The sequence below is a fragment of the Mya arenaria genome, chromosome 15, assembly GCF_026914265.1.
Source record: "Mya arenaria isolate MELC-2E11 chromosome 15, ASM2691426v1".
Taxonomy (NCBI): domain Eukaryota; kingdom Metazoa; phylum Mollusca; class Bivalvia; order Myida; family Myidae; genus Mya; species Mya arenaria.
The window spans coordinates 36,051,954-36,068,335 of record NC_069136.1 but is presented as its reverse complement, the minus strand read 5'-3'; the positions used below and the strand labels follow the sequence as shown (position 1 = coordinate 36,068,335).

Below are 16,382 nucleotides of genomic sequence, written 5' to 3'. Positions count from 1 at the left end.
ACACTGCCATTATCTTGAGGATAGAACAACCACCTATACTGCCATTATCTTGAGAATAGAACAACCACTACACCGCCATTATCTTGAGAATAGAACAACCACTACACCGCCATTATCTTGAGAATAGAACAACCACTACACTGCCATTATCTAGAGAATCAGACAACCACTACATTGCCATTATCTAGAGAATCAGACAACCACAATATTGATTTATCTTGAGAACCTTAAAACCTTTCAACTACCCATGATCATGAGACCCTGACACCCACTACCGATACCATTATCTTGAGAATTGGACTAGCTACCACAACACTTGACCTTCGTTAACTTGAGAATCAGACAGCCACTACACTGCAATGATCTTGCAAATCTAACAACCACTAAACTGCCAGTATCTTGAGAATAGAACAACCACTACAGCTTTATCGCCTAGACTGTCATCATTAAAGCACTTGATAACCTCTACTCTGCCAATATCTTGAGAGCTTGATAACCTCTACTCTGTCAATATCTTGAGAGCTTGATAACCTTTACTCTGCTATTATCTTGCGAGCTTGATAACCTCTACTCTGTCAATATCTTGAAAGCTTGATAACCTCTACTTGCTATTATCTTGCGAGCTTGATAACCTCTACTCTGTCAATACCTTGAAAGCTTGATAACCTCTACTCTATCATTATCTTGAGAGCTTGATAACCTTTACTCTGCTATTAACTTGCGAGCTTGATAACCTTTACTCTGTCAATATCTTGAAAGCTTGATAACCTCAACTTGTTATTATCTTGAGAGCTTGATAACCTCTACTCTGCCAATATCTTGCAAGCTTGATAACATCTTCCCTGCCAATATATTGAGAGCTTGATACCCTCTACTCTGTCATTATCTTGAGAGCTTGATAACCGCTACTCTGTCAATATCTTGACAGCTTGATAACATCTGCTTTGTCATTATCTTTAGAGCATTGTCAATATATTAAAATATCTTAAAAGCCTGATAACCTCTACTCTGCCAATATCTTGAAAGCTTGATAACCTCTACTCTGTTATTATCTCGAGAGCTTGATAATCTAAACTCTGTCATTATCTTGATAACTTTTAAACTCTGCCATTATCTTGAAAGCTTGATAACCTCTTTGCTGTCATTATCTTTGTAGCTTGATAACCTCTATAATTTGGCATTGTCTTGAGAGCTTAAAACCATAACACTGACATCATCTTGAGAGCCTGATAACCTCTATGCTTTTATTCTCTTGAAAGCTTGATAACCTCTACTCTATCATTATCTTGAAAGCTTGATAACCTCTACTCTATCATTATCTTGAGAGCTTGATAACCTCTACTCTGTCATTATCTTGAAAGCTTGATAACCTCTACTCTATCATTATCTTAAAGGCTTGGAAACCTCTACTCTATCATTATCTTGAGAGACTGATAACCTCTACTCTATCATTATCTTAAAGGCTTGGAAACCTCTACTCTGTCATTATCTTGAAAGCTTGATAACCTCTACTCTGCCAATATCTTGAAAGCTTGATAACCTCTACTCTGTTATTATCTCGAGAGCTTGATAATCTAAACTCTGTCATTATCTTGATGACTTCTAAACTCTGCCATTATCTTGAAAGCTTGATAACCTCTACAATCTGGCATTGTCTTGAGAGCATAAAACCATACAATGCCATCACCTTGACAGCCTGATAACCTCTTGACTTTGTCATTATCTTAAAAGCTTGATAACCTCTATGCTGTCATTATCTTGAGAGCATATTCTGTAAATATCTTGAAAGCTTAATAACCTCTACTCTGTCATTATCTTGAGAGCTTGATAACCTCTACTCTATCATTATCTTGAGAGCATGATAACCTCTACTCTGTCATTATCTTGAGAGACTGATAACCTCTACTCTATCATTATCTTATAGGCTTGGAAACCTCTACTCTGTCATTATCTTGAAAGCTTGATAACCTCTACTCTGCCAATATCTTGAAAGCTTGATAACCTCTACTCTGCCAATATCTTGAAAGCTTGATAACCTCTACTCTGTTATTATCTCGAGAGCTTGATAATCTAAACTCTGTCATTATCTTGATGACTTCTAAACTCTGCCATTATCTTGAAAGCTTGATAACCTCTACAATCTGCCATTGTCTTGAGAGCTTAAAACCATACAATGCCATCACCTTGACAGCCTGATAACCTCTTGACTTTGTCATTATCTTAAAAGCTTGATAACCTCTACTCTGCCATTATCTATAGAGCTTGATAACCTCTTCTCTGTCATTATCTTGAGAGCTTAATAACCTCTACTTTGTCAATATCTTGAGAGCTTGATAACCTCTACTATGTCATTATCTTGGGATTGTGATAACCTCTACTCTGTCATTATCTTGAGAGCATGATAACCTCTACTCTGTCATTATCTTGAGAGCTTGATAACCTCTACTCTGTCAATATCTTGAGAGCTTGATAACCTCTACTCTGTCATTATCTTTAGAGCATGAAAACCTCTACTCTGTCATTATCTTGAGAGCATGATAACCTCTACTCTGTCAATATCTTGAGAGCTTGATAACCTGTACTCTGTCATTATCTTGAGAGCATGATAACCTCTACTCTGTCATTATCTTGAGAGCTTGATAACCTCTACTCTGTCATTATCTTGAACGCTTGATAACCACTACACTGTCATAACCTTGAAACCTAAAAAACTACACTATCTTATATTGAGATGACAAGCACTCATTGTCCGTATCTTGAGAGCTTGATAAGCACAACAGTGTCATTATTTTGAGCGCTTGATTATCACTTCACTGACAATATCTTGAGAGCATAATATTCTCTAAATTGTCATTATCTCAAGAGCCTGCAAACAACTACACCTACATTATCTTGAGAGAATATTAAACCCTACATTGTCATCATCTTGGAAACTTAAAAACTACTACATTGCCATTAGGTTGAAAGCTTAGAAAACCTTTACACATATATCTGAGCTTGAATATGTTAAAATTGTCCTTACCAGTATCTTAGTTTTATCTAATTTATTTTGCTTGATTTTTAAGGCTGGCAGTCTTAAATGGATATAAATCATGAGTCTGTTTCCATGACAGTAACCAGTACTGTATCCTTTCTTAGAGGGCAAGATAACATTTCCTTGGTGATGATCAAAACTGCAACCTCTGGAGAGTAGCACCCCACCTAACATTATTATTTATAATTATGCTTATGCCTGAACTTTCATCAGCATCACATTCAACCTTATATCTACTGTGTCATAGGAGTCAACAAGAACACATTAATTCCATTCTACCACAATATCCTATTTCTAATGCAATCTGTCTAGTTTGGTTCTAAACTCTACATAAATTGTCTAATAACATTGTAGCAATAAGCCACTAAAGTCTACGGTAAAAAAACTGCAGGGAAAAAAGCTGGTTTGGATAACCCTTTACCAAAACTTCATGCAGTAAAAACGGTATAGCAATTATCTGTTTAAAAAAAGGGTTACATATTTTTTTGTTTTAATGAATAGGTTATAGCTCATGTATAATATTACAAGTTATACAGATTTATTTTAAAGGAGTAACAGCGACTGCTGAAATAATTTTGTTTAAATTTGCTATACATGTATATATATATATACATACAGTTTATACTTGAAACTCTTTGAAGAAGATCATTACGTGAAATCATGGCTCAAAAAATGAATCGATTTAATCATGCAGGCTAATAAACAAAATACTGTGCATGGAATACTCGGCTCTGATTGGCCTGTATGAAGGAATGGACCCAGTTGGACACAATACATGAATTAATCCACATGCATATTACCTATTACAATATGTTACACCTTAGACACACCGATTATAATATTTGTAACATTGGAACACACATGCAACATAAAGTGGTAGTTCAATCAGACCAGACACCTTTTGTGAGTGTTAGCACAGCAAGACATTCATCCTTTATAAATATATTTATTTTATAATTGATTATTTATTTTTTATTTACTATTTTGGTTATAATATTTAACTTATTAATTGAAATAAATTGACAAGTTTAATTAGTAAATTTCAATAATTAGTATAAATTTTTTTATCAAATTTATTTTCACTATTTTGGTATTCAAAAAGGTCTTATCATAATTACATAGCAAAATCGATTGACAGCAAATTTAGTTTGAAATAAAAAATATGCAACTATTTTCTTATCTTAATTAACTATAATTTTCCTGTTTCTAAAATAAAATCTTAAAATTAAAGAGAGTGATTTTATTATTATTCAAATTTTATCATTTCTAAAAATGCCAGTAAAAATGCCTGAATATTAATATTTATGGAGTTTGTTGAAACTAAATTTATCTGACTAAAAATCAAGCTTACCCTGATAAACATTTCTTGTTTCTTTAAAAAAAACACTAGATATTTTCCTTAAATTTATATTCAAAAATGTTTTTATGAATGATGTGAATTTAAAATTAAAGGTGTTTTTTTTTTTTTTTTAAATTATTATATTTTTAATACACTGAAAGGTTATTTACATTTAGTGGTGATGTTTGGAGGGAGATCTGAGGAAATGTGAGCACATCACTTGCAAACAACACACACACATACCTGGAACTTGTAAATATCCCGAGAAATTAATATAATTTGTGACAAATGTTTCCATTAATGGTTATTCTCGTTATTTTAGCAAGCATTTACTAATTTTGAAGTGACTGTCAAATAATTCTTCAAATTCTTGCTATTAAACATTCTTAAAAGCTGATTTATAAGTAATAAGTTGTATACAGATTTAAGATCAAACTGATTAATTATACAAATTGAATACAGCTCTGACTTTCCATTTAGATGAAGAAAAATAAATGCTTTCATAGTTTAACCCTTTTTTTTTTATTGCTATTCGGGTATTTCAAGTTCCAGATACTAAAGCGTTACCATTGGGAGGGAAATTCCCAATGACAACAGGATTCTTGGCTTGTGTGAATACATGTAAATGCAAAGAAAATATACAGCTGTTGAGGTGATTGAACAATTTTCAAACTAAAAATATGTGCTCGATATGCATTCATTTGAAATTATAGCATAGACACAAGATTTTGGATACGGTAATTTTAAACATTTCAAATAGGAACAGCTGTACAGTTTCATGTGAGAGAAAAAAACATGCTATGGCACAAACATGCAGAAATATTTAAAACACAACATCAATTATTGAGCAAAATTTGATTATAACATTCGAGTCAGTTAATTCAAATACATATTCATATAATAGCATAAAGCAAATATCAAAACATTATTCAGCCCGGAACAATGTGCATTTCTAAGTATTTATTGCCTGAGACAATTAGCCAATAGCAAACATGCAAACATAGCCTGTGCCCTACACTGACGGGTTACAGCAAACTAAATGCCAGGTTAAATCATACCTGATGTTTTTCTCGTACATCTCATCCTCAGCCCTCTTTCTGCGCTCTTCTTCAGTAAGAGCTGGTGGGGCATCTTCAGGAAACACCTTTATTGAGTTTTTCATCGGCTCTCTAGCTTCCCTGGGCTCTGGTACTGTGGAAATTAAAGTAGATTTGCAGTTGTTGCTTTTGAGAATTACATGAGATAACTTGATCACAAATAATCTAATATGTTTACCCTAGAATTTACATTGAAGCTAACATGCACAATACCAATATCTAACAAAGTAACATACACTTTAAGTTTTAAGCATTTTTGCATCTAATTTAACAAAAGTCCTTGTGCCAGATGTCCAAAAGGCCTTGAGCTGTGTTTTATAAACATTCATGACTAATCTTAACATGAAGAGTTAAACTGAAGTGTTATTAACGGGCCTTAGGCCCTGGTCCCAGTTTTGAAACAAGTGATTTCATTATTTGATTCCAATATATAGTGCAAACAGAAAGGAAATAAATTATAATTTCATGATTTGATTAATTTTCCTTTTGTGATTATTTATTAACCTTCACTAGTGTGTTAAAATCTAAGTAAGTTAATTTAAATATGCAAAAAATGATGAGTACAACTTAAAATTTTCAAATAATCTTTGCTTTAATTATTGGCCAACAATTAATATAAACATAGCAAATGATTTTTTGGGGGGTTCAACAGAGTTAAAATATATCAGATTCTGTACCATACTATGTGGCTATAAGGAGCTAAAATTAGATCAGGCTATTATTAAATAAATACTGAAATATTTTGGAAAAACTGGGGCCTTTTTTCATACTCACTTCTGCTGGCAGGTACTGGTGCAGATACTGCCCTACTCTTCTTCCACGCAGACAGGGTTTTTGACAACCCTGAACCTCCAGTGGTAGCGGGTCTAGAGGTTGATGGTTGTTGTTGTTGCTGTTGGGCTTCTTCTGGCTTTCTGCGTACTGGCTTGGGCAGAACTTGTGGTGGTGTCTTCCTTTGGGTGGGGGGAGAAGGAGACTGCCTTTGAGTCAGACCAGAGTGGCCACCAAACTGTTGAATTTCACCAAAGAGCCTCCCATGGTGAGCCTTCTCAGATTCAGAAGAAGTATTTGGGGAAGGTGAACGGAACCTTGAGCCAAACTTGGAGGAAGAAAAGGTCGATTTTGTAGTTTCTCTAGATCGTCCTTCAGCAGGATCAGTTCCACCATCTGCCCCTCTTGGCTGAAGAGCTCTATTCAGAGACTTATTTGACATACTTTCTTTCATTTCATTTTCTTTGGCTTCAAAAGATTTCTTTTTATCACTTACAGCTTTAATTCCCCTAGGAGAAGTAGTCTGGAGTGATTTCCCTTTTTCTGGTGCCCCAGATTTCACTGCCATAGAAAGAGTGGGTTCTGCAACAACATTTACAGGTACGGCCCTGAAGACTTGTTGGTCATTATTTTTTTTTCTGTTTTGTCCAAGATTTCGTTCCTTGGCAGCAGCCTCTCGCCTGTCAGTCCCCACCATGAAGTTGTGGCGCCTGGCTTCTATGATGTTTTGTAGCCTGTCTGCAGACCTACTAGACCCTAGAACATTTACAGATTAAATGGTAAATTATCTTTATAAGGGGCCATATTTAATAATTAAGTTAGATCTAGAACTTAAATTTAAGAGTAGAATCTGAGTCGTTTGTTTTGGACTGTAAAAATAGCTGGCCAATAGACTTAATGGAATCACTAAGGCATGTCTAAGGAAAAGGATAATAATTATATTCAATATAACTCCTGACCTGCACTATCTGTGCTATTTTACAACCAAAACTTTTGAAAATCAAAGGAAATTTTCACTAAGATTATTATTATTATTTTATCTGTCCCCATCCCCTTTCTGATTTTGTTGTTAATACGTATGAACGGGCTAAACAGAAGCAATAGTGTGAGCAAAACAATATCTTACCTCTTAAACCGGAATCCTCATCAACATTAATGGATGAGTCGGTCTCAGAGTTTTCATGCTTCTCGAAAGACTTAAGAGAGTCACTACTCTCATTGAGGTCCTCAGTCCTGTTGAAGGCCTCGGAGATGGAGAGTTCAGAGCCCATTGTCATCATGGTGAGGTCCGGCAGGGGCTCCTCTGTGATACCGGAACTGTTCTCAACTAGCTGTAACCAAAAATAATAAATTAAGTTTATGAGTAATAAGGTCCAGGAGGGAATCATCCATTATATCCGAGCTGTTCTACCCAAACCGTTCTCAACCAGCTGTAACACAGAAAGGTCATGTTAGTCTATGGGTGGTGAGGTCCAGCAGTGGCTTATAAATCTGTAATTCCTAAACTGTTCTCAACAAGCTGTAACACAGGAAGTTCATGTTAGCATATGAGAGGTGAGGTCCAGCTTAAATATAGAAATGCTCATAGTGTCATATTTAAAGTTTAAAATGAGCTATGCATTTGCTATTCACAAACTAAGATGTGCCAGTATTCATAAAACAGCTTAAGTCATTTCTTAACTTAAGTCTATTTCATAAAATTTAAAGAAAAGTACAAGTGTTTTTAACATTAATGTAAGTTTGTACATACAATGAAGGAAAATGAATTATTTAAGATTTATTAAGCTATAATATCATATGAACAGTGAAATACTTAACTTAAAAAATGACTTAAGTTAGGAAATGACTTAAGATGTTTTATGTATACTGGCCCAGGTTTTAAACAAATGTAGGAGCAGTTTGGTTTGTGGCCAACAAGCCTAACAGATATGATTCCTCTGTGTATTTTGGTATCTCCTGCATATGGTCTCATTTTTCAAGTATTACAAACACTAAGAATAATGCTGCAATAAGTTATTTCACAGTGATGTATGTATACATGAAAACAAATCCATACTCACATAATCTAAACTGTTTACATCAGCAGAGTTAGACTGGTTACCGGTTGTGTTCTGACTATCCCTTGTGGTAGACAGGGTGGTACCAGTCAGGGAGTTTGTATCCATGGAAACAGACCTTAAACAGTCTTCTGGTTTGGCACTTTTGTAAAATGGCTTTGGACCTGCATAAGAATAAGTTTGTTCTGATGTATTTAGTTAAAAAAAAAAATGAATAATTTGATCAGATATATTGCAAACAAAAGTGAACTAAATCACCAAACAATAGTGTGAGTGGTCTAGTGGTATAGGTGTCCGCCTCTCACCCAACTGGGGTTGCTGGTTTGATCCCCATTTGGGGAAATTTCTCTTGAAATGGACAAAAGGGATGGTTTCTGTGCAGGAAACATACTCCAGGGAAATTTTCTAAGCTGACAGCTTTTGTTTAAAGAAATAATAAACTTGGTTTCCAAACAAGTATTTTTTGCGTATCCTGCCAAATGCTGTAATAATTATTTCAAAAAGCATGATCCGAATATACTGTTCCACTTGAAACCAAGTCTTAAATCCTTGATGGTCTTATCCTTTTCTGATTCATTTGCGGATCTATAACTTATCTTTTTACCACTAAAAGTATGCATACTTTTTAGTAAAACAAATTGTAGTTTAACCTCTATATTGTAAGACATCGCCGATGACTGTTTAACCAGACTACAAAAATTATTTGTTAACTCATATCAAAACTTACCCAAATCTACCCTGGTTGGCACAGACGAGGTTTTTCCCCTTGGTTTGAACTCCATTTTGAGAGGTTGTTTTGGTTGACTCTCCACATATGGAGGTTGTTTTGGTTGACTCTCCACATATAGAGGTTGTTTTGGTGGTTCAAATCTCCTTTCTTCAGGTTTCTGGAATTGCTCTCCAGGTTTTCTCTGTTGTGCTAAATTTTCCCAGGGCTGTGGCTGTCTAGGTTCGTCCTCTTCAGTAGTTTTCTTATTTTCCACAAACTGTTTATGTTTTGCTATTAGATTTTTAGATTCACTTATGAGATTGTCTAAACTAGCAAACCTGTCCTGAACGTACTTGTCCTGTTCAACAACACCATGTCCTAATGAATCCCCTTTGGTGTCATTTAGAGTATATTGGCTAAGAGTGGTCATACCGGTCATGTTTAAAGATGGGTCTGAGGTGACCGTCGTAAATGATGACGATTTCGGCTGGGAATCCATTGTATCTATTGTTGTACCCATACTTTTCTGGGATAAATCCGACATATGCGATAATCTTGTTTCTCTAGAACTTTCAGGCAGACTGTATGAGCTTAGTCTGTCTGTCGTATTAGCGGTGTTAAACTGATCAGTGCTATCACGAGTTGACAATGAATATGTGGTTAAGTCAGTATGGAAGGGATCACCATTTCTTGCCTGAGATTTATCTGAATCGGAATGCTCAGATATTAAATCCCCATCCTTGGACACCGCAAAAGTCTTTACTTTCGGAAGCCCTACATCTCTTGAAGCCTTGTCAAGCCGATCAAATTCCTCTTTTATTTTATCAATAGATTCTTCTGCAGAGAGGGAACCTTTGGTAAGATTATCTGTCCTACCTGTGTTTCCACTGAATCCCTCCGTGGGTGAGGTTGTATCGTAAGATTTCTGGCTAACAGTCGAATCTGGTACTGCTGTATGGAAGGAATTTCCGCTGGAAAAACCTGTTGAATTACTTTGGAATTGTCCACTCTGGCGATGATCTGACGACATTCCAGTCTTGTCACCAACCGTTATTTGGGATGGAAGCTCATACTGCTGGGTACCATCTAGAGCTGACTTACGCCTTTCTTCACCTGAAATTGGAAGTTTTTGTTGGGATTTATTTTAATTCAAGCAACTCAAGATTTGTGACATACAATCGCCCTACAACCTATAACCAAACATTATCACAAAGTTTGAATATTCTATTATAAGATTCATCCAAAGACATTGAGAACATCTAATCAACACAATCATATACTGTATGATTTTATTTTTAATCGATAAATCGGATGGAAGTTATATATCATTTTCCGCTCTCTTTTTAGAGAGATAGAAACAGCCTTGACTGTCCTTTATGGCAGAACACTTGGTATAAGCATTCATACACATTAAATACTTATGGAATTTTAAGAATGATTAAACACTGTATGTCATTTTAAAAAAAAAACAACAATACCTGGTGTGGATGTAGATCTCTGCTCTCTGCTGTCTGAGAGGGCAAAGGAGTACTCTGTCCCGCTTGTATTTGGAGGAGCTCGGCTATTGGCTGTTACTGGCTCAACTCCTGCATTCTGACCAATGGGAGGTCTTCTTACTGGCATAACTCTCTGTTGAGAACTTGTACCTGATTGGACAGGCGATTCAAACTGATATTTTTCCTTATCGGATTGCTTGTTTTCAGCCATAGAGGCATCTGTAGACTTATCACTGTAGGAATATTGTGACAAGTCCCCTTGATTTCTATTACTCCCTTCTTTTTCGGACATAAATGGCCGTGAAATATCGTGGCCAGTGTTAACAGAGTATTGGCTTAATTCTTCAGGCTGAGGCAGTGAGGAACTATTTTCTTTCTCCATCAATTTCTTAGTGAGAAGCATTCTTTCTTCCTCACCCCTTTTCAACTGATCTTGCAAAGTTTTCAAGTGTCTCATCATATCGTCTGCATTCATACTGTCAGAATTCTCCAACAAACTTCCTTCCGACAAAGATGTGTCTGACCCTGAGTTATTTATAGCCGAATAAACCTGAAATCTATTTTTAGCAGCAAACATGGTGGCTTGTGCTTCAGGTCTCTTCTGATCCTCTGACAAAGGTTTTGATGCTACAAATTTAAACGAGAGCTCTGATTGGTTCGAGGCAGGCATCTTATACTGGGTGAGCTCATCGGCCCAGGACCTAGAGGTCTGGAAACTCCCGTTAACAGACCTGGAGTTATCTGCCTGCCTGCTTCTGTTTGTATCGTCAAGCGGGCCTGAAACACAGCAAGGATTTTAATTGCACATAAACGTTTGTTAATGAAGAAAGCAATGTAACTTATTTCCAATTAATTAATCCTTATTATGTGATTGTAAAGATGAACTTGCCTGCAGCCACTTATACAAAACTGATGTATGATAAACAATCACAAACAAGCCGATTTTTAATCCAGTTTTTTACATGTGGTACAGTCACAGTACCTCAGACAGAAAATTTAAAATTTACTTCATGACTATCAGAAACACAAGGCAACATTATATTAAATTTTAATCTACTTTGTAAATCATCTTTTTTACAGTTTTAGCATGAAATCATTCTATGAGGGAATCAAAACCTAAGCCATTTTAATGTCTCCACCTTGAACCACATGATGTACATGTATACTGTTTTAGATGTTTTCTCAGTAAAGCCATACCAAATTCTATGATTCTATGTTCCTATTTCAAAATCTTCCAACCAGGAAAGAAGAAACAAACAAAGGCTGTATATTATCCAAAATAACTAACAACAGGCAATCAGAAAATAAAACTTTAAATAAAGCTATATTCTTGAAGTTTTATACATTTCAAGAGAAAACTGTTTTATAATTAAAAACCATTAACATAAAAAACATTAGCCTTATAAAGGCAGTTAGATTTTGAATTTTGGAAACTGTTGTTTCATTCTGTTTAGAAAGCATAAAACTCACCAGCCATAAGAAACTAAACATAGAATGAATTTGGCAAGCCCTTTTATTCGCTTAAAAAAAAATGTTTTTAAAAGATTATAAAAAGTATCATACCTGTTGAGAGAGAATCGTCTGTCAGACTTCCTGTAGACAGAGGTTCTCCTGAAGTCTGGCGTCGACTTACGTTAAACTCCAGCGAGTCATCAAATTCATTGTTGAACAGGACGGCATTGGTTTGTTTGCGTAATTTCTCAAGGACTTCAGACTCAAACCGTTTGGCGCGCTCCAACACGTCGTCAATATTCCTTCCGCTGTAATCAGCTACTGTCTCAGTATTTCCTGCAATGTATCATGAATTCATAATTTATGTCACATATTCACATAGCAAAAAAAACTTATCAAAAACAAAATTTATAATTATAATATCCGCTCTTTACTACATTTTCTGCAGGCTTCAAACAGCATTACAACAATAACTCTCCTATTAAAAACGAGAAGATTTTCAAAATTTATAGCAAAAATCTATTACCATAAACCACCATTTTTCAATAGCAAGCATTTAGTGATAATCAATTATTAATTCATCATATTTATATTTCATACCTAATATTCAGTAGAGTCCTCTAAATCAATACATGTGATTTCATTTATTTTTTTACTTCTATTCCCTTATAATATACTACATGAATTTTTAATGTTTGTTAATTCATGCAAATTATCCTATAAACTCTTGGCAGTCAAAAACACATGCTAACTAATTTGATATGAAATCTATAAATCCAAAACTGAATATCCAATACTGGTTTGTTCCTTTTCCATTCAAGTGTTTAATGTTTTCAACGGGAAATGTTCACAAGTTTTATCGTTCACATAAACAACTAGACATGCATGTCAAACACGAGCAGATTTGAGGTTTCTTAATGACAAAGAACTTGTCTGTCAACTAGCACCTTTTTAGCAAGGCATATCAATTATTTATAATTTATCTATTAAGTGTCCATAATCATCTCAATTCTGTTTACTGAATTAAACATATAAAAAATGCTTATAGGAAATAAAACATACACAAAGGTATGAATTTAAGCAGTATCAAAAAATTAAAGACGAGCAAAACGATGTTTTGAATAAAAGGATTTCTTTGATGTTTGAATTGTAGATAAACTTTGACAGGCTATTCAGATATATTTTTTTGCATTTTCAGATATTAAATATTGGCAGACATTTGTTTGGTTGGCCAAGTGTAATAATACCTTTTTATGTTATATTTACGGGGGGGAGTTCTACATCATTTGGGCATATATATATATCAATAAAAAGTGGTATTCACTTTTAACCTTTCTTTGATTACAATTCTTACACACTCTTTAGGGTCTTGGTATTTTTTGTACCATGCCACATATTCATTAATACATAACAATAACGTAATACCATATTTGCTCTAAAAAAACATTAACTTCAGGTTTACAACAGCATTTCAACAAAATTGTGCTTTTAAAAATTCGGAAAATTTTCAAAATTTATAACCAAAATGCATCATCATATAAAATCATTATTTTTTAATACAAAGCAATTCCTGTTAAGTAATAGTATATCATGAATACATAAGATTTCATTAAATTTATACACACTAAAAGTCAGAATCCTTAACATTTCATTGATTTTATCAGACAATAATAAACATTCCACATCAATTACATGTGATTTCGAAAACTTCTTATTGTAATTATAATAATAATAACAATAATATTTATAATAATATTAATAATAATAATAAAAATAATTATAATAATATCTTTGTTTAGAGAAGTTATATACACACATAAAAACTATGACATAATTACATGTAACTATTCTCTTCTATTCTATATATATATATATTATTGCATAATCTTTCAGGTTTTGTTACATTTATGTATTGACCAAATTCAATCTGTAAATCATAAAATTTAGTCAGAGCATTTCTAATCATTGAGCCTTTAAAAGTGTTAATGTCGTTTTCTTAATTATATAGATATACATATATGTTTGTTTCATGTCAAGATTATATGCCCATAAGAAGAGTACATTAGCACAATCAGGCAACTGCAAGCACCAAGCAATTCCTTTTCAAATTTGAATATAATAAAGTTCTTAAATTTGTCAATAAAATTTAATTACACTCTCAAAATTCCACCTCTTCAATTCTCTTGCACTTATATTCTCATTTATATCCAATCTTCCTATTTAATAAACATCTAAGGTTGCAATTTATCAAATTACAAACTTAACAGCAATTCTATAAGAGAAAGACCTTGAGCCTCGGCTGAGGAAATCATTAAAGAGAAAATTAATATGATTATGATGAGACATGAGCTATGTTTTTCACTAGTCATAATCGGTTTGCATAGAATATGCTATTAAATATTGTCAGATACCCAAGTAACAGAAATTCGAGACAAATGGTTTTGGATAACAAGCATTTACTATTAAAGATGTTTTCATACTTTGACACGTTATTCATGAATTATAAATAACATGGATTGTCTTCATAATTTCAACATTTATATTTTTTATTTGGGTTATTTCACATTTACATTTCAACTCACATATGATTTATCTATACTACAGCTGCTTTCATTTGCTTTCTTTTTGTCAGAACCTTGGAACGTTATAACCAACAGTCTCATGTCTGAGTTCAGACTCATACTCAGACTCATAAAAAAACTTGAATAAATTTACAACAAATTGTCTTTATTCAATTTCTTTTACAAATTTTTTAGCTTCCAAATGGAAATAACATTCAGCAAATTTCATCAGAAATGCTTAACTAGATGGGAAGTTACAATGAACTGAAGATTTTCAGTTTTGCCACTTGAGTCTGGACTCAGACATCAAACTCTTCATAATCATTTGTCCAGTTCCTACACATTCCAGCACTCACACATTTGATCACATTCAAACAACAAAGAAGGCTTGACTAATTTGACCTTGACCTTAACAGTATTGTTTTTGACTGAAATTAATGACATTGTTATTAAACCTATATTAAGAATTAAATGCCTGTGTTGCCATTTCCGTTAAAAATCTGGTTTCAAAAGTTATGCAAACCTCTGGTTGAGATGGTCTAGTGGTGAAGGTGTTCACCTCTCAACTAAGAGGTCCGCTGTTAGAGCCTCACCAGGGAAACTTTGTATACTCTCAAAATGGACACCGGTACTGGTTTCAACCACAGAAACTGACTACCCTACTGACCAGGGAAATCTGACAACTGACCTCTGGTACCAGACATCCCCTACTGACTGGGGAAACTGACCACTGATCTCTGGTACCAGACATCACCTACTGACCAAGGAAATCTGACCAATGATCTCTGGTACCAAACATCCCCTACTACTAACCAGGGTTATCTGACCACTGACCTCTGGTACCAGACATCCCCTACTGACCAAGGAAATCTGACCACTGACCTCTGGTACCAGGCATCCCCTACTGACCAGGGAAATCTGATCACTGACCTCTGGTACAAAACATCCCCTACTGACCAGGGAAATTTGACCACTGACCTCTGGTACAAAATACCCCCTACTGACCAGGGAAGTCTGACCACTGACCTCTGGTACAAAACATCCCCTACTGACCAGGGAAATCTGACCACTGGCCTCTGTACAAAACCCCTACTGTCCAGGTCAATCTGACCACTGACCTTTGGTACCAGCTGCATGTATGCTCAGTTTACCTGGTGATAACCTCCAATAGTTTGCATCACAATCAACCTAAAACCATTAACTAACTTCTACCAACCTTTCCCCCTGTTTAAAGCCTGCATCTGTGTCTGAACATTTTCCATGTCCAGCTGTTCCAATGCTTTTCCCCTCCCTTGTCCAGCCTGTCCATAATCCAATGACCTCTTGACTGCTCCATCTGCCTCCCGTGACTGACCACTGGTCTGATTGGAAGATTGACCAATGGTGGCAGGCTGACCAATGTCTGAAGGACGCATGCTGGCAGGAGTTTCAACTTCAGGGATAGTGGACAAGTTAAACTGTTGCCTGCCTCCATCAAGGGCCTCTCTGTCTTGCTGTGAACAAAGCAAAGTTCAAAGTGGATACATCTTAAGCTTAAATATGAATGTTCGTCTAAGGTTACTGAAGGAAAAAATCTATTGAAAATCCGTTCCTCATCCATTTGCCTCGTCTTATTTATACATAAAATGTATCTTGAATGTATTGATTTTACAGGGTTTTATTTCAGCAATTTTATTAGATGTTCGGCTATGTTCCTAATATATTTTTCTTTTCAAAATAAAGAGGTTCTGTTGAAAATGACATTCATGTATTTAACACTTACACAAAAATGCTACACATAATCAACAAGATAAGGAATTTTTCAGGCTTAATGCAAGACAGTTGTACCTTAATAAAGAGTTCAAAGGCTTTACAAGTCTTGCTCTA

The 16,382-nt window shown here is 34.8% G+C and overlaps 1 protein-coding gene across 11 annotated transcripts in view; it reads right to left on the bottom strand.

Moving 5' to 3' along the window:
* Positions 1-16,382, bottom strand: part of LOC128219811 (serine/arginine repetitive matrix protein 2-like) — a 58,200-nt gene that overhangs the window by 9,760 nt on the left and 32,058 nt on the right. For all 11 annotated transcript variants that reach the window (XM_052927856.1, XM_052927850.1, XM_052927861.1 and 8 more), the window contains 8 exons: positions 15,733-16,009; positions 12,067-12,291; positions 10,486-11,280; positions 9,026-10,120; positions 8,302-8,462; positions 7,368-7,572; positions 6,245-6,997; positions 5,432-5,564 (listed from right to left, as the gene is read on the bottom strand). In XM_052927856.1, the coding sequence (XP_052783816.1) occupies positions 5,432-5,564; positions 6,245-6,997; positions 7,368-7,572; positions 8,302-8,462; positions 9,026-10,120; positions 10,486-11,280; positions 12,067-12,291; positions 15,733-16,009 (3,644 nt within the window). The remainder of the gene's footprint in view (positions 1-5,431; positions 5,565-6,244; positions 6,998-7,367; positions 7,573-8,301; positions 8,463-9,025; positions 10,121-10,485; positions 11,281-12,066; positions 12,292-15,732; positions 16,010-16,382) is intronic.